This window comes from Callithrix jacchus, chromosome 5, assembly GCF_049354715.1.
Source record: "Callithrix jacchus isolate 240 chromosome 5, calJac240_pri, whole genome shotgun sequence".
Lineage (NCBI taxonomy): Eukaryota > Metazoa > Chordata > Mammalia > Primates > Cebidae > Callithrix > Callithrix jacchus.
This window is the reverse complement of record NC_133506.1, coordinates 130,879,877-130,904,848: the sequence shown is the minus strand read 5'-3', so window position 1 is coordinate 130,904,848 and position 24,972 is coordinate 130,879,877. Positions and strand designations below refer to the sequence as shown.

Genomic DNA, 24,972 nt, shown 5'->3' with positions numbered 1-24,972 from the left:
AGAATGTCCACCTGAGTGGAAGAAGACCCCCTAGGCTAGGTGAGGGCAGACTCACTTAAATCCAGTAATATTTCCATGTCACTTGGAGTTCCTGGTTGCAAACCACAGAAATGGCTCTGAGTGATGGGCAAGGCCAAAGGGGTAAAATTTCACCTGGAGTGGCTGTTAGCAACAGTTTTTGTTTTTTTTATTTGAGATGGAGTCTTGCTCTGTTGCCCAGGCTAGAGGAGTGCAATGGTGCAATCTCTGCTCACTGCAGCCTCCACATTCTAGGCTCAAGTGATTCTCCTGCCTCAGTCTCCTGAGTAGCTGGGACTACAGGGACATGCCAGCATGCCTGGCTACTTTTTGTGTGTTTAGTAGAGACGAGTTTCATCATGTTGGTCAGGCTGGTCTCGAACTCCTGATCTCCTGATCCCCCTGCTTCAGCTTCCCAAGTGCTGGGATTATAGGCGTGAGCCACTGCACCAAGCCTAGCAACAGTTCTTAATTATTTTCTCCTCCTCCTCCTTCATACCTTCACTTGGCTTTATTATTATTTTTTTCTTTTTAAAGGCCAATCGCTGTGGCTCCTGTCTGTAATCCCAGTATTTTGGGAGGCCCAGGCGGGAGGGTCGCTTAAGCTCAGGAATTTGAGACCAACTGGACCACATGGCAAAACCCCATCTCTACAAAAAATACAAAATTATCCGGGCATTATGGTGTGCACCTGTAGTGCCAGATACTTGGAAGGCTGAAGTGGGAGGACTGCTTAAGCCTGGGATAGAGGGTGCAGTGAGCTGTGATTGTGCCACTGCACTCAGCCTAGGCAACAGAGAGAGACCCTGTCTCAACAAATAAAAATAAATAAATAAAGAAACTGTCAGCATGTGGTACTGCCAGTTTTTAAGTCATCGTACTAGGTATGTAGTGTTATCTTACTGTGGTTTCAATTTGCATTTCACTAGTGATTACGATTGAGAGTTTTTAATGTCACTCTGGCCTGGACTGGGGTTGAGTGATTTGTAGAATAGACTGGATTTTTTTTTTAAATGCCAAATAAAGGAACTATTCATTCATTATCTTGGAATGATTAGAAAAGCCACGAAACCTGCCAAGGATTTTGCCCAGGGTGGGGAAAACCCACCTCTGGACAAAGGCTAGAGCTATCCTATGATTGCCCTGTGGAGTGTTTGTTCAGTGAAATGGCAATGCCCTTCGCACTCCTCTTTCCCCCAGCACTCGCTCCTCTCCCCGCCACACTTTTGCTCCCAGATGGTGCAGCACTCATTTTTCACCTGTGGAATTCTTCTTTAAGCGAATGTCACATCCTTTTGAAGCACCCAGGGGCCAGGCATGGTGGCTTACTTCTGTAATCCCAGCACTTTGGGAGGCTGAGGTGGGAGGATCCCTTGAGGCCAGGAGTTTGGGATTAGCCTGAATGTAGCAAGATCCCATCTAATACAAAAAATGGAAAAAAAATTAGCTGGGCATGGTGGTATACACCTGTAGTCCTAACTACTTGGCAGACTGAGGCAGGAGGATTGCCTGAGCCCCGGAATTCGAGGCTACAATGAGCTATGCTTGCACCACTGCACTACAGCCTGGGCAACAGAGTGAAACCCTGTCTCTAAAATGAATGCATGAATGAATAATAAATAAATAATAGGGCTGGGTGTGGTGGCTCACGCCTGTGATCACAGCAATTTGGGAGGCTGAGGTGGGTGGATCATTTGAGGTCAGGGGTTCAAGACCAGCCTGGACAACATGGTGAAACCCTGTCTCTACTAAAAATACAAAAAAGTTAGCTGGGCATGGTGGGGGTGGGGTCCCTGTGGTCCCAGCTACTCAGGAGGCTGAGACAAGATAATTGCTTGAACCCGGGAGGTGGAGGTTGCAGTGAGCAGAGATTGCACCACTGCGCTACAGCCCGGGTGACAGAGCGACTTATGTCGCCTGCGCCGGTCCCTGACACAGAGTTGGCAAATACCAGACCCTCAGCACATTTGTCGAAATGGATGAATCTCAAAGGATTCTCTGGGAAGGCAGGTGGCCAGAGAGCGGTGGGGACCTCGAGGGACTTCCCGCTCTCATTGAGGTGAGGAGCTGCTTTCCTGGAGCAGGGAAACTGAGTCACCGGCTCCCTCTCTCATAACCCAGGGCCGATCCTAGAGCTTGTGGTCGCAGTAACTGCGGGACTGTCTGAACACGTGTGTTTGACAGGTCAGAAAAAGGGGGATCCAAGAGAGTGGATGCTCAGAAAACATGAATGGGAAAGACAGACTGGAAAGGACAAAAGTGGGGTGTAGAGGGCCGGCTGAGACGTGGGTTCAGGGCCCGAGCGGGGATGAAGGGTGAGGACAGGAGCGGGGGACGAGCTGAGAGGAGGGTTTTGGGCTCTGCGGACTGCGTGGCTGCGGGGAGATGGAAGCGGCGGGGACAAGGCTCCGACGCAGAAGGAAGAGCGCCGAGGCTCTGGGTGGGAGCTGAGTGCACCGGGCATGCGGCGGCGGGGTCGTAGTCGCGGACTCTGGGGGTCGTGGGTGGCCGGCGCGGCAGGTGCAGGGGGCGGAGCCATGCGGGGGCGGGGCCTGTCGAGGCGGGGCCGCGAGGGGCGGGGCCGACGCGGGCCGGGGGCGGGGCGCGCCGCTAGTCTCCAGCGAGAGCCGCGGGGGCAGGGGAGCTGGAGCGGGAGCTGAAGCCGGAGCCCAGGCTGGAGTCGGGGCTGGGGCCGTGCAGGAGCGGGCTCCAGCGACATGGGGTCGACCGACTCCAAGCTGAACTTCCGGAAGGCGGTGATCCAGCTCACTACCAAGACGCAGGTGCGCCACGGGGCCTCCGCCTCCTCATCCACCTGCCGGGCTGGGGGCTGGGCAGGGCCGGGGGTGCGCGAACTTGGCTCGCCGGGAGACTGGGGGGCACGGGCGGGCCCCAAGCGTGACGCCAAAGCCAGCGTCAGAGTGGGACCCCGCGGCCTGTATCTCGAAGCAGCATCCCCTGGCCCTAGTCCCCCACCCCCAGCCCCCTCTCCTGGAAACACCCCTCTCCTTGAAGCCGCTGCTGCCTCCTTAGGCTGACGTGTGCCTACTCCCCGAGCCGGCGACACAGCTGTCCGCCCCCTGTTCCGCCCCCTCCCCACCCCGGCGTCCCCAGCTTAGCATCTCCAGCTTCCCGTTGCCCCTACCCACCTATCCACCGTCCACTCCCCTCCCTGCCCCTCATTGCCCCCGGGTCCCGGACACACAGTCCTGGTTGACTCAACGCAAACAAAGCCTCGCTGGCGCCCGCCCGGGTGGGGAAAACAGCTGGTGCGCCGCGGCAGCGGCCTCACTGGGCCCTGGTCGATGCCCGCGGGCAGGGAAGGCCTAGGTCTTCCTGGGAACACGCAAAGAGTGGCTGGCAGCGAGGCAGCCTTGCAAGGGGGACGTGTCTCTAGGCCTACAAGCACAGCCTCCCAGCTGGGGATCTCTCGGGGGTCTCCCCCGAGGCTCTGCTATGGAAAGGCTGTGTTAGCCTGTGTCCTCTGTTCTCTGGCTCAGGGATGAGGACCCGGAGGATGGTCCTGAGTCAGCTGGTGAGGGGCCTAGGGACCCTTCAGCCTAGTCCATGCTCATAACTCTCCTGTGAGTTCACAAGTGGCCCCATGGCCACCTCCTTGTCCCCAACACACACTACTTGGCCCCAGCAAGGCTGCTTCTCTGCCCACCCCTTCTCTCCTGCCTTTTTGAAGCAGGCCACTGGCCACAGAGATGCTCAGCCCTGACTCTCCAGGTCCCCTGTTTTTAGGGGACTCAGGACCTGCTGCCATCTGGGACCTTTCTTTTTCCTGGCCCCCACCTGACTGCTCTCCAGGGCTCTCTCTTGCTGTGGGCGGGTAGCCTAGAATGGAGGAAGCCAGCTGGTCGAAGCTTCAGGGGCCAGCCCTTGTTCCCTCACTCATTCCCCATCCTGGAAAGGTCAGGTGCACTGCACATGCTCATGGCCTCTGGAGAGTCCAATCCTGGCTGAAAGGCACTTGATAGAGACCAGACGACACTTTTCTCCACTCCCCATGGCTCCTGGGTTGTTTTGGACCTTGGCTTTCTTGGGATGGAATTTTTATTTGTGGGTGGCAGGGAAGGTGGCAAGTGGGCTGGCCCCTCAGTGTAGGGCTTTGGGGAGAGGAGAGGGGTTGCGGGGAGAGGAGGGGCGGCAGGGAGGAAGGCAGGCTCCCATGTTTACTGACCTGGGAGAAATGCCTTGATGAAGGTTTGCACTGTGGGCTCAGCAGCTGGGGTCCTTTGCTGGGCCCAGTGGGACCAGCTCAGCAGGGTTCCAAAGGATCTGGAGTGACCTAGATTCCTACCTGCTCAGGCCTTTTCCCTAAAATACTGTGCCCCTCTGTCTTTCCCCGGCTACAGCCCTATGACGGGCTGCTTGAGATGGTGCTGTTCTCTTTCCCAGCTGAGGGCACTGAGTAGACTTGGAATAGAGCTTAGATAGGCTGGAGACCAGACCAGCCTTCCGGAGAGCACTGACTGGGTCCTGTAGGTTGTGGGAGGCGGGAGGGGGTGCCTGGGCTGCCTGGAGTGAGAGGCCCTCAGCTGCTAAAGCCTTGGACTCTGTAATTGACCTGGCTTGAGTGGCTTGGGTGTGAGGACCAGAACACAGATGATCATCACTGATCTTACCACTTGGAGTCCTCAAGGAAATTCGGTCCAGTTATCCATAGGATGATATGTGGTTCCAAGCTCTTAGAGGGTGTGGCTTGGGCAGCAGACAGGCAGATCCAGCACCTTTTCCCGTGGCCTGGGCCTGTGTCACTGCTGTGCCTCCTTCCTCGCCTTCCTGCCCTGCATCCTGTTTTTTTCCTGCCCTACGGTCCAACCCTGGGCCAGGCTTGACCCTGGTCCCAAGAGCCAGCAGCTTCAGCTCTGTTTCCTGTCCCTTCCTCAGAGTAGGTGGGGCTCTGGAGGAGATATTCCCAGATCTGGAACCCTCTCCCGGATCCCACCTGTTTGGAATTCTCTGCTGCAGTCCAGATGAGACCTGGCGGGTGCATGTTTACACATGTGTACATGCATGTACATAGGAATACATGGTGACACTGTCCTCCAGAGCAGGCTTAGGGGGCTCAAGTATATTGGGGAACCTTCCTTCTGCACGCCCTGAGAGTCAAAAGATACAACTGGTCCCCCAGGTCTGAGTGGGGGTCTGATCTGAGCAGGGGCCTGGAAAAGCTGGGTTAAGAAAATCTGATTTTGGCCAGGCGTGGTGGCCCATGGCTGTAATCCCAGCACTTTGGGAGGCAGAGGCGGGAGGATCGCTTGAGCCCAGGGGTTTAAGACCAGCCTGGGCAACAGAGCAAGACCCTATTTCTTAAAAAAAAAAAAAAAATTAGCTGGGCCTGGTGAGGTACGCCTGTTGTACCAGCAGCACAGGAGGCTGAGGTGGGAGGACTGCTTGAGCCCAGGAGTCTGAGGTTGCAGTGAGCTATGATTGCACAACTTCACTCCAGTGTGGGCAACTGAGCATAATAACCCTGACTCAAAAACAAACAAAAGAAAAAGAATAAAGGAAGAAGAATATCTAGTTTCCCACTAGGGTAGCTCAGTTTCTGTGGCCCTAGCAGCAGGGGCCTGCCCACCTCCAGCAAAAACACTTTCTTCAAAGATCAGATATTAGAAGCTTCCTTGGGTTGGGTGGAGGACAGCTGGGGCCATTGAGGCAGGCGCTGAGCCACGTCTCTCTCATCAGAAGCCTAAGGGGCCTCAGTGACCCTGACTAACTCCTGTAGCATCGGCTTGGTCTGGGCGAGTGGTCACCAAATCCGAATGTCCAGGCTCCCACAGTGGGACCAGGAGAGAACGCCCAAGCTCAGGAAAGAGGGAGACAAAGGCCTTTTCCTGAGGTTCAAGGCTGGAATTTGTCACGGCCAGGATCTTGCCTCTGCTTCCAGAATGGGCTGTGCTGAGGCCTCCTGAGTCTCTCTCTTCATTTTGGATTTGGCCCCCCTGGTGACACTGCCTGATGAACTAGGTCAGAGGTCATGTAGACTTGTACTTAGCTGAGTTTCTCCCCTCTGAAGGGGGTAGCAGCTACCTGGGAGGTGGGGAAAGTGTCAAGGATGGTAGCTTCCCAGAGGCGCTCCCAGATGGCTCTGTGGGTTTTCTGGGATGTTGTTCCTCACCCTACCCTGGCTCCAGGCCACCCAGACTGTGGTTCCATGCCTCTGCACTCCAGGGAGTGCCAGACGCTATCCTGGCTGAGGGCTGGAGGGCCAGCAAACCCCAGCCCCAGGGCCCTCCTTTGGCCTTTGTTCTGCTCCCCCAGGGAAGAACTTGCTCTACCAGTTCTGGGACTGAGAGTCACAGCCACATGGTACCCTGCAGCTCCCTGGGGTGCGGTGGAGGTGTTTGCTCTGGGAGTGGGCCGGGGTATGCCTGGACCTTGGTGAGGCATGCCACCCCAGCTCTGAGTTTGGAGAGCCCCACTGGTGCTCAGCCCTGCTCTGTGGCCAGGCTGAAGGGGTCCCCAGGACTGAACACAGCTTCAGTGGAACAAATATTGGCTGAACATCTGCCATAGGCTTCACCTGCAAGGTCAGGGACTGATGGGGCTTTATAAAGGCACATGTACCCACACTGTGGAGGCTGGAACTATGCAGGGTGGGGGTGGGTGGGGGATGGAGGTTCCTAGGTGGGAGCAAGCAAGTCTGGGGCCTGGGAGGCTTCTTAGAAGAAGTAGCTTCAGAGAACAGAATTACTATCATTAAATATTTAGAGACAGTGTCTCATTCTGTCACACAGGCTGGAGTACAGTGACACAATCACAGCTCACTGCAGCCTTGAACTCCTGGGCTCAGGCGATCTTTCTGCCTCGGCCTTCCAAGTAGCTGAGCTGACAGGGTATGCCACCATGCCCAGCTAATTTTTTTTATTTTTGTAGAGGTGGTATTTTGCCATGTTGTTCAGGCTGGTCTCAAACTCCTGGGCTCAAGCAGTCCACCTGCCTCAGCCTCCCAAAGTGTTGGGACTACAGGCGTGAGCCACCATGCCCGGCCATCATTATTATTATTATTTGGAGATGGAGTCTTGCTCTGTCACTCAGGCACAATCTCAACTCACTGCACCCTCTGCCTCCTGTGTTCAAATGATTCTCCTGCCTCAACCTCCCGAGTAGCTGGACAGGCATCCGCCACCACGCCCAGCTAATTTGTTGTATTTTAGTAGAGACAGGGTTTCACCATGTTGCCTAGGCTGGTCTCTAACTCCTGACCTTATGATCCCATGCCTTGGTCTCTCAAAGTGTTGGGATTCCAGGCGTGAGCCATTGTGCCTAGCCTATTATTATTATTATTTTGAGATGGAGTCTTGCTTTGTCACCCAGGCTGGAGTGCAGTAGCGTAATCTCAGCTCACTGCAGCCTCTCCCTCTGGGTTCAAGTGATTCTTTTGCCTCAGCCTCCCGAGTAGCTGGGACTAAAGGCGTGTGCCACCACGCCTGGCTAATTTTTGTATTTTTAGTACAGACGGGGTTTTATCATGTTGGCCAGGCTGGTCTCAAACTCCTGACTTCGTGGTCTGCCAGCCTCTGCTTCCCAAAGTGCTGGGGTTACAGGCGTGAGCCACCCTGCCCAGCCATTATTATTTTGTGAGACAGAGCCTTGCTCTGTTGCCCAGACTAGAGTGCAGTGGTGCCATCACACCTCACTGCAGCCTTGACCTTCTGGGCTCAAGAGATTCTTCCACCTCAGCCTCCTGAGTAGTTGGGACTACAGGCCCACCTGGCGAATTTGTTTTTATTTTTTGTAGAGACAGGGTCTCTACAAAAGTCATGCTGCCCAGGCTGGTCTTAACTCCTGGGCTCAAGCAATTCTTCCATCTTGGCCTCCCAAAGTGCTAGGATTACAGACATGAGCCACCACACCCGCCCCAGAATTATTTTTAAATAAGATATATGTTTTTCTGATGATCAGAGTAATGTGTATGTAGTGCAGACTTGTGGTAGCGGGGCCTTCGGGTTTTCTTGGCTCTAGGATTTCAGAGAAGGTAAAAAGCTGTGTTGGAGAGAGCAGGGAAGGTGTCTTCAGGAAGTGACATTCAGAAGGAGCCTTAAGGGATGGGGCTGAGGAGGTACACCTGCTGTGGGCACTCTGGTCCCTTAATAGATGAACATTCAAAAGGAAAAAAATAGTAACATGTGCTCTTACCAAAAAATATGAAGAAAAATCTAAAACCACCCAGAGAGAGAGTTGTTATTAACATTCTGGTTCATTTTCTTCTAGTCTTTTATTCATGTATAATTTAACACAAAATTGTGAGCATCCTAGGGGAAGTTTTATATCTTGTCTTTTTTTTTTTTTTGAGATGGGGTTTTGCTCTTGTAGCCCAGGCTGGAATGCAGTGGCACAATCTCGGCTCACTGCAACCTCAGCCTCCTAGGTGCAAGTGATTCTCCTGCTTCAGCCTCCTGAGTAGCTGGGATTACAGGTGTCCACCACCACATCTGGCTAATTTTTTGTATTTTTAGTAGAGACAGGGTTTCACCATGTTGGCCAGGCTGGTCTCCAACTGCTGACCTCAGGTGATCAACCTGCCTCGGCCTCCTAAAGTGCTGGGATTACAGGCATGAGCCACCAGGCCTGGCGGGGCATGTGTGTTTTTAAGGCCTGTTGCCTCCTTGGGAATGGATTTTGGAATGCATTGTCATAGGGGAAGAGGGGAAGAGAGAACAGCCCTGGTGAGGGTAAAGAGAAGAGACAGCAGGGTTGAGTCCAGGGGTAGTAAATGCAGGTGTGTGTGTATGACACAGGTGTGTATGCATGTGTGTCTGTGTGTATGTATAAGGCATGTTTCTGTGAGATCCTGGCTGAGTGCCAGGCTGAGGTTTGGATTTGTTCCAGCAGGCAGTGGGGAGCCCCTGCAGGGCTCTGGGTGAGGAAGCAGTTCCTGTGGTGCTGTGTGTGGTTCATGGGTTGCTGGCAGCATAGAGCCAGGTTGAAGGAGGTGGATTTAAAGGTGGGAGGCCTGGAAAGGGTGGCCTGGGCTGCAGCGCTGGAGGTGGGCGCAGAGAGGAGCGAGTTGGGGTGAGAACGCAGAGGTGAATTCAGCAGATCTGGCAGCTGTTTTGGGTGTGCTGAGAGAGGGCGGAGGCTGGAGGCCTGTGGCAGGCAGCTTGGGTGACTTGAAACACAGTTCGAGTCCCCTTTGTCTTCTTTCCATGGGGAGAGGGCCTGGTCTTGACCTGGATCCCTGGGCATTTGACCTAACGATGTGGCCTGGGGCCATGACCAGGTGGGGAGGTCAGCCTGCCTTGCCAGGGGAGGATGGTGACTTAACCAGCATCACATAGCCCCTCAGGGGTGGCGCTGGGCTTTGGCTGACTCTGCCTAGCTGTCCTCTGACCATGTATGCCCGGTGTCTCTAGCCTGACTGTGCTGGCCAGGGCTTGTGGTGGCTGAAGGATGTCCCCCACCCCTGTGGGAGGGCTCTGGGACCCCAGCGGGAATGAGGTAGGGGGACCCTGGCTTCCCTCTTGGGGTCTCTCCTGGCCATGGTTCGGACAAACTGTGGGCCCTTTGGCTAGGAGTCGTGTAACTCTGGACCCTTGGTTCCCACACAGCCCGTGGAAGCCACCGATGATGCCTTTTGGGACCAGTTCTGGGCAGACACAGCCACCTCAGTGCAGGATGTGTTTGCACTGGTGCCAGCAGCGGAGATCCGGGCTGTGCGGGAAGAGTCCCCCTCCAACTTGGCCACCCTGTGCTACAAGGTGAGGGCCGCCCAGACCCTTGCTGCCACACTTCCACCCTCCCTGCCCACAGTGGGAGAAGGCAGGCATCCAGGCCCTCCCACCCCCTGGTCCAGGCAGTCCTGCGGCTTCACCCAGCTCTCCCACTTCTCTCTCTGTGGTTCTTCTCTCTGCGGGAGGGACCATGGCAGCCTCGTTTATGGGGGCTTCTCCAGGCCACATCTAAACTGAGAACCTTTGGAAGATCAGCTCATTCAGCTCCTTCTGTGGGGTGGGTACTGTTAGTATCACCAGTTTACAGATAGGGAAACTGAGGCTGGGACAGAGTCACTTAGCTAGGCCTCAGCCATCCAGTGGTGGGCTGGGTTCTGCCTGTCCGATGCTCTCAGCTGCTCTGGCCTGTGTCCCAGGCCCCCCAGGGGTAGTAAATGCAGGTGTGTGTGTATGACATACAGGCCAACCGCAACTGCAGAGCCACCTGCCAGGCGGCCCCACTGTCTCTCCTCCACGGCCTGGGTGCCCACCCTGACTCCAAGTGCCAGGGTCCCCTCCCCGCCTTCCAGCCTGCCTTCTGCTCCTGCCTGCCCCCACAGGCCGTGGAGAAGCTGGTGCAGGGAGCGGAGAGCGGCTGCCATTCGGAGAAGGAGAAGCAGATCGTCCTGAACTGCAGCCGGCTGCTCACCCGTGTGCTGCCCTACATCTTCGAGGATCCCGACTGGAGGGGCTTCTTCTGGTCCACAGTGCCTGGGGCAGGACGAGGAGGGGTCTGTTGGCCTGGCCAGGGCTGAGTGGGAGGCAGAGTCAGGGTCACAGGGAGAGTGCCCTTCAGGGCGGGCCATGCTCCTCCAAGCCTCTCTGGGATTTGGGAAGCGCAGGGGTGGGGCCAGTGGGTACTGCTGAGGGATGGTGTTTGATGCCACCTCCTTGGGCCTTCAGCTCTTTTCCCATAGTGGTCTCTGCCCCCACAGTCCAGAGGAAGTAGACTGTAGAGAGAAGCTGAGAGCCAAGGGTCACTGGGCAGAGGCAGGGGCAGAGTAGCTGGGCCCTCTGAGGGCCAGAGAGGGACCGTACTGTCCTTTCTCCCCCACACCACCTGCCCACCTGCCTTGGGTTTATCTCCAGGTGAGGTGCTGAGGGGTATGACATAGTGATTCCTAGCAGGGCTGAGACTCCTGGGGTTGGGGTCACTGCCCAGCCCCCTCCAATCGGTAAGGGAGGTTCCCTTGCGGCTCCTGCCCCGCCCACTCCAGTCAGTAGGGGAGGTTCCCTTGCTGTTCCTGCCCCGCCCACTCTAGTCAGTAGGGGAGGTTCCCTTGCTGTTCCTGCCCTGCCCCCTCCAGTCAGTTGGGGAGGTTCCCTTGCTGTTCCTGCCCCGCCCCCTCCAGTCAGTAGGGGAGGTTCCCTTGCTGCCCCTGGCCCAGCTCCCTGCTCTGCCCCGCTTCTGCCTTGGGAGGTTTGGGGCAACCAGGAGTCCACTTCCTCTTCCTTCATTCCTCTGCCCATGGGTGCTTGCCTGGGCTCAGTCCTGTCCTCCACCACCCCCCAAGCCCTGGGCCACCTCTCCCTGGCCAACTCTCCCTGAGGCAGCCTGTGGGTGCTGTGCCCTCAGCAGGGAGAAGACGATGACGAGAATGCCAGGCCCCTGGCTGAGTCCCTGCTCCTGGCCATTGCTGACCTGCTGTTCTGCCCGGACTTCACGGTCCAGAGCCACCGGAGGAGCACTGTGGTGAGGGCCCCCAGCCCCCGCCTCCAGGCCGGGACAGGCTCTGGTCCTGGCTTGGGGCCAGGCCAGTTGGAGTTCCCTTGGGTGGGATGCATTGGGGGCCGGGGGGCTCCAGGAGAGCTGAGCTGCCTGGCACATGTGGGCCTGGGTAGAGGGTGGTAGCTGGTACAGCTGGAGGGAAGCCAGATGGGGCTGGCCCGGCTGGGCGCCTTCTGATAGCTGGGTACAGACACCCATTGTCTTTGCCTGCCCAGGGTGTGTGGGGGTTCGGGGCTGGGACACAGGAGGCCTGGCACTCTCGCTTCCTGTAGTGGCATGGACTCCACCTTGAGTGTTCTCTGCTCACCCCCCCACTAGGGGCACTGGATTCCCTGCCTGCCCCCTCCCTCTCTCCCTGTCCCAAACTGGACCGAGCAAATGAAAAAATCAGTGTGAGATGGAAGAAAAATGAGTTTTCAACAGGCCTGAGAATATTCGCCCCTGCCCTGTGCACGAGGGCTGGGGCATTTTGGGGACCTGTCTTTAGGAGAATTGGGGGTCTCTGCCCATGGGACTGTACAAGGCTTGAGGTGGCCGGGTTCTGACCCAGGCTGCTCACCTCTCACCCCCTAACCCGGCCTTTCCTGGCCCCGTCCCCAGGACTCGGCAGAGGACGTCCACTCCCTGGACAGCTGCGAATACATCTGGGAGGCTGGTGTGGGCTTCGCTCACTCCCCCCAGCCCAACTACATCCACGACATGAACCGGTCAGCTTTGCCCAGACCCAGAGCCCTAGGTGCAGCTGGACCCCGGGCCAGCACCCCCCCACTCCTGCACCACTCAGAGAGAGCCCATGGGGTCTCCCCAGGAGACCGTCCTCACCTGTAATCCGCCCTTGGGCTTACAGGGGTCGACGGGGATCACTTCCTTCCACGGACCTGGGCGGGGTTGCTGCGCTGGGTGGGCAGCATCTCCGAGGGAGGGCTGGGATCCCAAGGTACCCTACCCTTCCCTGCCCCCCAAGGATGGAGCTTCTGAAACTGCTGCTGACGTGCTTCTCCGAGGCCATGTATCTGCCCCCAGCTCCGGAAAGTGGCAGCACCAACCCATGGGTTCAGTTCTTTTGTTCCACGGAGAACAGGTGAGGGCCCCTGGCCTTTTCGGCTCTTTCTTATTCCAGTCAACCCAGAGCTGAGCCCGCTCGCCGCCCGGGTCTTGTTTGAGGGGAGGTGCTGCCCCCTGGTGGTGAAGAACTGTATCGTACCAGCCACACCTTAAACCAGCCCTGTCAGTCTCTCCTTGGAGTCCCAAACAGGACAGAATCTGGGGGCCCCTCAGTGATCCGTGCCTGGGTCCTCCATCAAGAGCCGCCTGCCCAGTAAAATAGTTTGCAAACCACGAGTGCAATCTGAACATTTTAAAACGTTAAAAAGTAACATTGGGCTGGGCGCGGTGGCTCACACCTGTAATCCCAGCACTTTGGGAGGCTGAGGTGCACGGATCACCTGAGGTTGGGAGTTTGAGACCAGCCTGGCCAACATAGTGAAACCCCGTCTCTACTAAAATTACGAAAATCAGCGGGGCGTGGTGGTAACCCCAGCCACGTGGGAGACTGAGGCACGAGAATCACTTGAACCCGGGAGGTTGCAGTGAGCTGAGATCGCACCACTGCACTCCAGCCTGGGCGACAAGAGGGAAATTCCATCTCAAAAAAAAAATTAAAATTAAGTAATAATACATGTCATATAACCCGATATGCCTCAAACTTTAGCATTTAACATGCAATCAGTATCTTAACATTATTGAGCTGTTTTATATCCCCTTTTCATAGCAGGCTTTGAAAATCCCGTGTGTATTTTGCACTTACAGCAGGTCTTGGTTCTGATCGGCCACATTCCAAGGGCTCGACAGCTTCATGTGGCTTGAGGCTGCCACATGGGACCATGCAGTTCAGAGAGTGGGTCGGGGTGTGTGTGTGACAAATACCCCGAAGGGCAGGAAGGCCCCGCCCACACAGGGCACTCATGGACTGTGGGGCACACATGAACACAGGGGGGTGTCACCCATGCCATGTGGCAGGGTTATTTGAGCAGGTAGCTCCCCCCAGGAGCTGTGTTGGCTGCACGGGGTCAGTGCCCAGCAGGTGGCGGTCGACCTCTGCCTTCCAGACTCTGGTCCCTACACGACACGCCTCATTCTTCAGGTTTCCTAGCCTTCTGCTCAACCTTGACCCTACTCCAGAAGAGAAGGGAGCCAGACGACCCCGCCACCGGCCACTCTGGCCAGAGTTTTCTTTCTCACCAGCCTTATCAGGCAAACTGCGACCCTTTGTCCCTCACTTAACCTCTCTGGGTCTCAGCTTCCTCACCTGTAAGATGAGCAGCTTGAACCGTGACATCTCTTGAGTCTGAGTCGGGTCATTCTGCGGCCTGGGAGCTGGTTGGCTGAGCCTGGGCTCTGCTCCCTGAGGGGAAGCTGTCTTCTCCATGGGCCTCCAGTCTCATTTCTGAGGCCCTGATGGAGGGTATCTGCCCCTTAAGACCCTAATGTGTCTTAATCATGGTTCTGTGCCTCCCCCACCCACTCTTCCCAAGCCACTCCCTGGCCTGGTGCTAAAATACTTGTTGAATGAGGCTGACCCTCCCATGTGGCCAGAGGGGTGTGGCCAGGGGGCTGGGCCCGGAGGAGCCTCTGCAGCCTCGCCCCTCTCCCGCTGCAGACATGCCCTCCCCCTCTTCACCTCTCTCCTCAACACCGTGTGTGCCTATGACCCTGTGGGCTACGGGATCCCCTACAATCACCTGCTCTTCTCTGACTACCGGGAACCCCTGGTGGAGGAGGCTGCCCAGGTGCTCATTGTCACCTTGGACCACGACAGCGCCAGCAGTGCCAGCCCCACTGTGGACGGCACCACCACGGGCACCGCTATGGATGATGCCGACGTAAGCATGGGAGTGTGGAGGCGCCAGCTGGTCCTGCCGGGGCAAGGGTTGCGGGAAGACGCTGGCTCACCAGGGCCTTCTCCTCTTGGCAGCCTCCAGGCCCCGAGAATCTGTTTGTGAACTACCTGTCCCGAATCCACCGTGAGGAGGCAAGTCCAGTCCCCACGGTGGCTTTGCAGGGGGTGGGGGAGGCAAGTGAGACAGGGATATGGGGGATCCTGACCCCTCCATGAAGGAACCATGCTCTCTGTGGATTGGGGCCACCCCAAGTGAAATAGTGGCAGGACTGTGAGAGTTTCAAGGTGCAGGAAGGGCTGATGGCCTCACCTGGGTAGAGGCAACTGGGAAGGCTTCTAGGAGGAGGTGGCTGATGTCATTTCAAAGGTGGTGGGGAGAGAGGGAAATGACAGTGGACAAGGACTTCAGGCCAGGCATTCCCAGTTCATGTGTCTTGTGACCTTGGTAGCAAGGTGCTTGAACTCCCAGAGTTCTAACTTCTGTAGCTAAAAAAAAGGCCCCTCGCTGCCTTCTTACCCTGTGAGCATAAAGTACAGCACAGCGCAGCTGGTGGCAATCTCAGTAAAGTGCAGCTCTTCAGAACAGTGGAATGCTCCTCAGTGTGATGGGGGCAGGGAGTATTTTGGGGAGGGGTAGAAGGATGGAACCTGTCAACCATGAGTCAAGGTGAGCTGGGATGAGGTTCAGGGTGTGTGTATGTCGGGGTGGGGGAGGGTCACTGGGAGCAGCAGCCTTGCTCCAGGGGTAGACGGGGAGTCTGCAGTCTGGTGGAGGGGCCAGGGCTGTCCACACCTCTGAGGGACTCGGCTTCCTGAAGCGTCACCCTAGGACAGCTAGGGATGATAGCATCTGGCTCTGGGGGAAGGAGGGGGCATTTGTGTAGGGCCTGGGCTGGGAAGCTGGAGCTTCAGGGATCTGGGCTAGAGGCCCCCTGCTCTACCCTCGCCCCAGGACTTCCAGTTCATCCTCAAGGGCATAGCCCGGCTGCTGTCCAACCCCCTGCTCCAGACCTACCTGCCCAACTCCACCAAGAAGATCCAGTTCCACCAGGAGCTGCTAGTTCTCTTCTGGAAGCTCTGTGACTTCAACAAGGTGGGCCAGTCTTGAGGGCCCTGCAGGGAGATGGGGAGCCGCGGCCCCAATAACTGGGGGGCCGGGACAGCATCAGACTGAGGGGGTTGGGGCAGAGCTGCTCCTCCCTCCAACTCTGCCTACTTCATACCTCCCCGCACCCCTAGAAATTCCTCTTCTTCGTGTTGAAGAGCAGTGACGTCCTAGATATCCTTGTCCCCATCCTCTTCTTCCTCAACGACGCCCGGGCCGATCAGTGTAAGACCAGGGTGGGGTGGGATGCTGGGGGGTTTCCTGGCGGCCAGATGGAGGGCCGACCATCTGCCCTGCTTCCCAGGAGCTTGGGTGGGGCGCTCTGGCCTCCCAGGAGGGAGGCCCCAAAACATCCCTGCCTGGGCCCCTCCCTCCTCCTCCCACTCAAGAGACCTGTCCCCTGCCACCTGCCACAGCTCGGGTGGGCCTGATGCACATTGGCGTCTTCATCCTGCTGCTTCTGAGCGGGGAGCGGAACTTCGGGGTGCGGCTGAACAAGCCCTACTCGGTGCGCGTGCCCATGGACATCCCTGTCTTCACGGGGACCCACGCCGACCTGCTCATTGTGGTGAGGGGGCTCGTGCGGCTGGGCCGGGAGGTGCAGGGGCGGCGTCCTCTTGGTTGAGTCTGGAGGCAGCAGGGACCCCACAGTGCCCCTGTCCCTCCTGGCACAGGTGTTCCACAAGATCATCACCAGCGGGCACCAGCGGCTGCAGCCCCTCTTCGACTGCCTGCTCACCATTGTGGTCAACGGTAGGGGCCCGGAGCCCATCCTCCCCGCGCTCACCACCAGGTGGTGCTAGGCCACAGGCCAACCTGCCACCCGCTCCTGGGTTCAAGCCCGTCCAGCCCACAGAAAGAATGCAAACTTGTGTACTGTTCATAGTAACCAAGTTAAAAAAAAAAAAGGGTGATAACAATTTTATAATATGTTTTATCTAATCCACTATATCCCAAATACCATCATCTCAACATGTAGCCAATATAAAAATTACTAATGAGATATTGAATATTCCCTCTCACTCTCACTCTGTTGCCCAGGTTGGAGTGCAGTGGTGCCATCTCAGCTCACCGCAACCTCTGACTCCTGGGTTCAAGCGATTCTCCTGCCTCGGCCTCCTGAGTGGCTGGGATTACAGGCATGCACCAGCACACCAGGCTGATTTTTGTATCTTTAGTAGAGACAGAGTTTTGCCATGTTGGCCAGGCTGGTCTCAAACTCCTTAGATTTTCTTTTTCTTTCTTTCTTTTTGAAATGAAGTCTTGCTCTGTTGCCTAGGCTGGGGTGCAATGGACAATGTCTGCTCACTGCAACTTCCGCCTCCCAGGCTCAAGCAATTCTCCTGCTTCAGCCTCCCCAGTAGCTGGGATTACAGATGCCCACCACCATGCCCAGCTAATTTGAACTCGTGACCTCAGATGATCTGTCCACCTCGGCCTCCCAAAGTGCTGGGATTACAGGTGTGAGCCACTGTGTCTGTTTTTTTTTTTCCATTTATATTTAATGTTAATATTATGTTTTTTTTTAAATTTTAACAATTTCTTTGACATCTGAAGGAGTTTAGTCCTGTTTATAGGAGCCATTGGCACTCTGATAACATTTTTATTTTATTTATTTATCTTATTTTTTATTTTTGAGACAGAGTCTTACTCTGTTGCCCAGGCTGTAGTGCAGTGGCAAAATCGTCATTCAGCTCAAGCTCCGCCTCCTGGGTTCAAGCGATTCTCATGCTTCAGCCTCCTAAGTAGGTGGGATCACAGGCATGTGCCACCACACGTGGCTAATTTTTTCTTTTGTATTTTTACTTGAGACAGGGTTTTGCTATGTTGGCCAGGCTGGTCTTGAACCCCTGGCTTCAAGCAATCTGCCTGCCTTGGCCTCCCAAAACGCTGGGGTTACAGGTATGAGCCACCACACCCAGCCATATTTCATTTTATTTCTAATTATAGTGACAGGGTCTCACTATGTTTCCCAGGCTGGTCTCGAACTCCTGAGCTCAAATGATCCTCCTGCCTCTGCCTTCCAAAGTACTGGGATTACATAGGTGTGAGCCACTGTGCCTGGCCTCTTCTGTGTTTCATACATGTAGCACACATGTTAGGACTAGCTTCGTGCTTCAAGCACAAAGTGGCCACATGTGGCTGGTATCCACCGTCTTAAGCAGTACAGGTTTGGACAATTGGTGTCACACAGTATGGGGATGTAGCAACCCCACCCTTTCTGCCTTTGCCCTCCCCCTCCAGACCCCCCAGAAGGACTGCACACAGCTGCTGGGGAGAGGAAACGGGAGGGGCCAGGCTCCCTGGGGTTCAGGACCCAGCAAGGCAGGCGGCCATGGGCTAGGGCAAAATGCCTTCAATGTGAACATGTTTTGGAGAGGATGGTTGTGGCTAGGGGTGGCTGGCCTGTCTGTGGTCTGGTTTAGAGTGCAGGGTGGATAGTGTGTGGTGGTAGAGGCCTCTAGCTGGGGGTTGTAAGCTCTGGGTCCAGAACTGTCCCTTCCCCTCCTGGTTCACTCTCTGGCTCCATTTCACAAATCTTTATTTTATTTATTTATTTATTTATTTATTTTTGAGATGGAGTCTCGCTCTGTTGCCCAGGCTGGAGTGCAATGGCATGATCTCAGCTCACTGCAACCTCTACCTCCTGGGTTCAAGTGATTCTCCTGTCTCAGCCTCCTAAGTAGCTGGAATTACAGGGGCCTACCCCCATGCCTGGCTAATTTTTTTTTTTTTTTTTCTGTATTTTTAGTAGAGATAGGGTTTCACCATGTTGGTCAGGCTAGTCTCAAACTCCTGACCTGTGATCTGCCCACCTCGGCCTCCCACTGCTCCCGGCCCCATCTCACAAATCTTAACTGAGCCAATTCCAAGGATGCATTTGTGAACACAACAACCCTGGTCCCTGGCATGTGGAGCCCTCAGCCTAGTGAGGGAAAATGACACAAGACAAGGAAGTGTGCAGGTCAGCAGGGAACTTCAGGCTGGGTGTGCCCCAGAATACATCTCTAGTGACATGGCAGCTTGACGTTCTAGAAAGATTTAAAGTCCTGAGTTTGTATCCCTGCCCAATCATTTCATTACTGGGGAACTCGGGCCAAGTTTATAACCTTCTTGGAGCCTCAGTTTCCCTATCCATAAAATGGGGATGATCTTGTCTGTGCCCTGCCTCCCTCTTGGCGTGGGAATGGCGGCTGGCACAGGTGGGATGCATATGGCTTTGTAAGCAGGACAGCTGTCTTCCTGGTCGAGGGGTGAGGGTGGGGGTCTCACTGCCTCCCAGGACTCTACATGGAGTATGGCCAGTGTAGACTCGGCCTCTCGGGCCTTGGTCTTCCTGGTTCTGCAGGGAGAAGGAAGGGATTGGGAACAGGAGGATGTTGTGTCACTCAGACCCAGGATGTGCAGGGATGGCTGGGGGTGCCCAGGAGTGAGCTGGCTCCTCCCCTACAGTGTCCCCCTACCTCAAGAGCCTGTCCATGGTGACTGCCAACAAGTTGCTGCACCTGCTGGAGGCCTTCTCCACCACCTGGTTCCTCTTCTCTGCTGCCCAGAACCACCACCTGGTCTTCTTCCTCCTGGAGGTCTTCAACAACATCATCCAGTACCAGTTTGATGGTGAGGCACCAGCCTGAGGCCCTGGCCATCAGGGTGGCCAGTGGACCTCCTTCCTACCTAAGGAGGGCACAGTCCAGGAGATGGCCTTCTGCCCTGGTTCTTTCATTCAGGGTACATTTATTGGGCACCGGCAGTGTACCTGGGTGCGGGGAATACAGTGGGGAACAAAGCTTTGCTTCTTGCCCTGTGGAGCTCACAGCTGGGGATGCAGGCAGGCAGGGAGCCTTCAAACAGATGATTACCTTCTAACAGGGCATCTGACTTTTGTGTGTGTGTGAGGGTGTCTCACTCTGTCGCCCAGGCTGGAGTGCAGTGTCGCGATCTTGGCTCACTGCAACCTCCAACCCCCCGGGTTCAAGCGATTCTCCTGCCTCAGTCCCCCAAGTAGCTGGGATTACAGATGCCCCCCACCACACCTGGCTACCTTTTTGCATTTGTAGTAGAGATAAGCAATCTGCCTGCCTCAGCCTCCCAAAGCGTTGGGGTTATGGGCATGAGCTGCTGGGCTGGACCTTTCCCTTTGTGGGATTTCACCAAGTTGGCCAGTCAGGGTCTCAAACTTGTGACCTCAAAAGATCCACCCGCCTTGGCCTCCCAAAATGCTGGGATTATAGGCATGAGCCGCCATGTCCGGCCTGAAATGGGATAAAAGGGAAGTGCAGAGTAGTGAGACCCTGATGGGTGTCTCAGCAGCTATCTGCCGAGTGTCACAGACACCTGGCTGCCGGCTGTCACTTCAAGCCTTGCCACTTGGCCCTGTGACTGGGGCATGTCATCTGACCTCTCTGAGCCTCTGTTCCCTCATATGTAAGGTGCTTGTAACAATGGTTCTAAGAGTCCCTGTCTCAGAGAGTGTTGGGGAGACTGAACAAAATAACCCCGAGAAGGCACTTAGCACAGCGCCTGGCAACTGAAAAACAATCCATTTTTATTATTGCTATTTCCAAAGTCAGTCAAATTTGCCGTGATCTCTGAGGGAGAACTAGGGGCAAGGTGGGGGAGGAGACAGCATGTGCAAAGGCCCTGCTGGTGGGATGTGGAGCTGAAAGTGGAGGAGTATGGCAGGAGGCAGGACCAGAGCCAGGAGAGGTCAGCGGCGGGGATGGATGGCAGAGACTCCTCCTGGCACCTTGCTTGGGGAGAGAGTCAGAATATTTAATGGCTGGCCTGGTGTGGACACTGCCGTCCTGGGGCCTGCCCTCTTTGCCAGGTGTTAGCCCTTTAGTGCTGGGTTGTGGGGGCGTCTTGGGCACTGGGGAGGGGTGTTGTGGGGTGCTCAGGCCTGACATCCTGGGATAGCCATAGTGGGCACACATAGCCAGTGCCAGCCTTGGCCCAGCACCCTCTCTTGGGCTCCCTGTACCATCCCCAACCCCTTTGGCAGACACCTTTCTGTCCTCCAAACTCCCCCTTCGAGGAAGCCCACCCCGATTGGATGGGGGATTGGGAGGGGCCTCCCTGAGGCGAGACATGCTCCCTGCCCACAGGCAACTCCAACCTGGTCTATGCCATCATCCGAAAGCGCAGCGTCTTCCACCAGCTGGCCAACCTGCCCACGGACCTGCCCACCATCCACAAGGCCCTGCAGCGGCGCCGTCGGACACCTGAGCCCCTGTCCCGTACCGGCTCACAGGAGGGCACCTCCATGGAGGGCTCCCGCCCTGCCGCCCCTGCAGAGCCTGGCACTCTCAAGACCAGCCTGGTGGCCACTCCAGGTCTGGTGTGAGTGGGTGGAAGAAGAGCATGGATACCGGTGTGGCTGGGGGAGAGACATGAGGATGTGACCTCAGGGTGTCACCCCCATCTCTGGCAAAGAGTGTGTCTTGCATTGGAAAGCTGAGGGGATGGGGCTGGGCAACAGGGATGGGGAGGGTACTGGGTGGGCTTAGCATGGGTAGCTTGGTGTTGGGGGCAGAGCCTCAGGGCAAGTGTAGACTGTGGAGAGGTGGGCACAGGAGAGGACGTTGCAGTGATCAGATACTGCCTCTAGAACCAACAGAAATTCCAGAGGGAAGCAGGGGTAAAATACAAACACAAATAAAAAATAAAGTGGGTGGAAGAAGGGCTAGAAGGGGGTTTTCACTCCCACCTGTGCCCTGCCCAGGCATTGACAAGCTGACTGAGAAGTCCCAGGTGTCAGAGGATGGCACCTTGAGGTCCCTGGAGCCTGAGCCCCAGCAGAGCTCGGAGGACGGCAGCCCGGCCAAGGGGGTGGGTGATGGGGACTCCTGGAGCTGGGCGAGGCTGCCCTTCCCTTCCTCCCTGGCTTCTGCAGTGGGGGCTGGGCTGGGGCGCTCTGGGGTCACCTGCAGGAGAGGGGCAAGCACCCAGTGCCCAGGGCATCAGGGTCAGTGCTGCTGACTCCCTTGGGGGTAGGGACCTTTCATAGACCCCTCCCTTGTTTACTGGTCCTGGCAAAGCCCTTGGCCTTCAGACTTCTCATCCCTCGGCCTTATCTGAGCTGGCCTTTACCCAGCCTGCCCTGTCAGCCGCTGGCCCTAAACCTGTCACTAGGTTGGGCTGGGCCTGGGGCCCGGGGCAAAGGCTGCTGGGCTGGGCCTTCTCCTTTGTGGGATTTCCAGCTGCCAGTAGAGAGAACTCATTGCCCCCCACCCCTCACCCACCCCCTCCATACCTCACCCCTGTTTCTTTCTGGGGGCCAGGAGTCCAGCCAGGCATGGAGGGAGCAGCGGCGACTGTCCAGCTCATCAGCCAGTGGGCAGTGGAGCCCAACGCCGGAATGGGTGAGGGACCCCATGCCCGGCGAGCGGGGTCTGGGGTGTGGGCAGATGGCACTGGGGTGGGAGCTGGCTTGGGGCTCCCTGGCCCAGGGAAGCTCAGTGAAGACTCATTGAAGATGGCTATGTGTCCGAATCAAAGGACCCTGGCATAGGAGCCTGCCTCCGGGTCAGTCCTTCCACTGGGTGACATCCCACATGTTTGGCCTCTCTCTGGCTCAGCTGCTTCCTCTGTCTACATGATTGCCAGAGTCCCTAGCAGGATTAAGCTCCAGTGCCCACAGTGTTCTCTTCCTTAATAAATCACTCTTTCCCACTTCCTTCCCTGAATCTCATCCCCACCTGCTGTGTCTCCTGAGATCACGCTGACTGCACTGGAACGGGGATAATTGCCGTCCCTGCCTGACCATGATATTGTGAGGGCTAAAGGCGACAGTCTCCCGAGAGGCACGTGGCACAGCCTAATGCAGGGCCATGGTGCTTGCCATTAATAACAATTAACTGTTCCCGGATCCTGCTTGGTACATTTACTGAGCACCGGCAGTGTACCTGGGTGCAGGGAATACAGTGGGGAACAAAGCTTTGCTTCTTGCCCTGTGGAGCTCAGAGCTGGGGATGGGGGCAGGCAGGGAGGATTGCCCTCTTACAGGGCATCTGACATTTTTTGTGTGTGTGAGGCTCTGTTGCCCAGGCTGGAGTGCAGTGGCATGATCTCAGCTCACTGCACCCTCCATCTTCTGGGCTCAAGCAATTCTCCCACCTCAGCCCCCGAGTAGCTGGGACTACAGGCATGCACCACCACACCTGGCTGCTTGGTGCCAGGCCTGTGCTGCGGGGAGCAGGGGCACTTTCTGCCTTGGGGAGCCCGTGGTGCTGGGTCAGGGTCAGGCTTGCCTTGCAGCCTCCGGGGGCTGCTTTCCCAGCCCCAGGAACCGGTCCGTCCCCAGGTCCTGTCCTGGAAGTCGAAGCTGCCACTGCAGACCATCATGAGGCTTCTGCAGGTGCTGGTTCCGCAGGTGGAGAAGATCTGCATTGACAAGTGAGTTGGGTGCCAGCAGGCCAGAGCGCGGGCAGGTGGGCTTTGGGCGGGGCAAACCTAGGCTCAGGTGAGCGTGTGATGGAAAGCACGGGTCTTGGGGTTCCAGGGTGATCCCTCTGCTCACCTAGACCGTGTGAGTGTGCTGGAGACACCCTCTCTCGATAGGGGCCTGACGGATGAGTCTGAGATCCTACGGTTCCTGCAACATGGCACTCTGGTGGGGCTGCTACCCGTGCCCCACCCCATCCTCATCCGCAAGTACCAGGCCAACTCGGGCACTGCCATGTGGTTCCGAACCTACATGTGGGGCGTCATCTATCTGAGGTGGGCCCCGGGGGGTGGGGTGGTGTCCACCTGAGAGCCTGTCCAGCAGGTCTCAGCAGGGACCTCTGCTCCGGGCCCCACCACCTGTGGTGGACTTCACGTTGAGACAGTCGACTAAGGCTGCCTTGCCTGCTTGAGGGTGGGCACCGGGATAGAAAGGGCTGGCTTGGCCATTCCTGCCGCCCAGCTCCTCCCGGTGCCTTGTCTGCAAGATGTCCCGGCACCCAGGTAACCCCCCATTTCCTCCACAGGAATGTGGACCCCCCTGTCTGGTATGACACCGACGTGAAGCTGTTTGAGATACAGCGGGTGTGAGGATGGAGTCGGCGAGGCACTCAGTCTAGGGGAGGGTGGGGCCCTGGTCCCTAAGGCTTCCCCCACCCACCATTCTGAGCTTTAAATGACCACGATCAGGGCCTGGGACAGGCAGAGTGGCCGAGTCCTGAGTGTCAGGCCCCAGAGACTCCTGTGACCAGGACAATGTGGACCAGCTCTGATCGCCTCAGCCCTCAGGACCAGCTCTGATCCCCTCAGCTGGACTCACAGGAGCCCCATCTCTGGGGCTATGCCCCCGCCAGAGACCACGCTCCCAACACTTGGACTCCTTCCTCTTTTTTTTTTTTTTTTTTTTTTTTGAGACGGAGTTTTGCTCATTACCCAGGCTGGAGTGCAATGGCGCAATCTCAGCTCACCGCAACCTCCGCCTCCTGGGATCAGGCAATGCTCCTGCCTCAGCCTCCCGAGTAGCTGGAATTACAGGCACGAGCCACCATGCCCAGCTAAGTTTTTGTATTTTTAGTAGAGACGGGGTTTCACCATGTTGGTCAGGCTGGTCTTGAACTCCCGACCTCAGGTGATCTGCCCGCCTTGGCCTCCAAAGTGCTTGGATTACAGGCGTGAGCCACCACACCTGGCCCGGACTCCCTCTTCAAGAACTGGCTCAGCGCTGTCCCTCAGTGCGCTCCCACCTAGTGTGCTCCCATTCCTATGCTGCCCAGCCCCAGAGGCAGAAGCCACTGGGTCACTGTGCCCTAGGGGTTTGACCAACGAACCATGGGCTGTCCCTTGAGGGGCCTGGGCAGGGTGAGGGGTGCTTGAGCCGGCTGTTCCAGGCTCCAGGGGAAAGAGATGTGGCCAGGCTGCTCCTCAAGGAGGCTTGGAGCTGGCTGACCGCAAAAGCCAGGCTGGGGCACCTCCAGTACCCTTGGCGTGTGGTGTTGGGTGGTGAGGGGCTTCTGCTGTATTCTCCTGGATCTCTCTTACCCAGTAATAGGGGGCAGGGAAGAGAACTGGGGGCAGCCGTTTAGTCCTCCCTGCCCTGCCCACTGTGGATGGGGCGATGCCACTCCTCATCCTGCACCCTGGCTCAGACCTCTGGGTCCTGCCCCCCAACCCCTGTGTCAGAACAATCTTTGCTCTGTACAATCGGCCTCTTTACAATAAAACCTCCCACTCCACACTCTGACTCTGTGGTTGAGGCGCGGGGCCAGGCATGGCTCTTGTCTTCAGGGGAGCTGGGGACTCTGCACCCCAGGGGGCCCCCAGTGCACGACTGGGAACCAGCATTTTTCATTTTCTTGGGTGAGAAAGCAGGATTAGACCCTGTCACCTAGGGTTTGGGCCCCTGGGCTGTTGCCACCCAGAGAAAGAGCCCACTGGAAAGGCCACTGAGACAGCGCTGGGAGGGCCTGTGGTTGCCAGTGCTCCACTTCGAGGGGGGTTGAGGAGGAAGGCAGAGCCTTGCCTGCAGGGCCAGGGCTGCCCTCTCTGGCCTCGC

General features: G+C 56.7%; 1 protein-coding gene across 2 annotated transcripts; it reads left to right on the top strand.

Moving 5' to 3' along the window:
* The first annotated feature begins 2,627 nt into the window (after window positions 1–2,627).
* Window positions 2,628–24,654, top strand: HID1 (HID1 domain containing). Of its 2 annotated transcripts, none has more exons than XM_008997726.4 (19): window positions 2,628–2,801; window positions 9,582–9,731; window positions 10,304–10,474; window positions 11,323–11,436; window positions 12,073–12,179; window positions 12,437–12,553; window positions 14,132–14,354; window positions 14,447–14,503; window positions 15,324–15,464; window positions 15,611–15,701; window positions 15,893–16,044; window positions 16,151–16,229; window positions 18,930–19,094; window positions 20,582–20,809; window positions 21,199–21,305; window positions 21,758–21,838; window positions 22,780–22,871; window positions 23,037–23,195; window positions 23,447–24,654. In XM_008997726.4, exons 1-19 carry the CDS (start codon window positions 2,736–2,738, stop codon window positions 23,508–23,510), a joined length of 2,364 nt encoding a protein of 787 aa, XP_008995974.2. In that variant the 5' UTR covers window positions 2,628–2,735; the 3' UTR covers window positions 23,511–24,654. The 2 variants fall into 2 exon arrangements, with proteins under 2 accessions (XP_008995974.2, XP_002748762.2); XM_002748716.5 differs by having other exon boundaries at window positions 11,320–11,436.
* The last annotated feature ends 318 nt before the right edge of the window (window positions 24,655–24,972 follow it).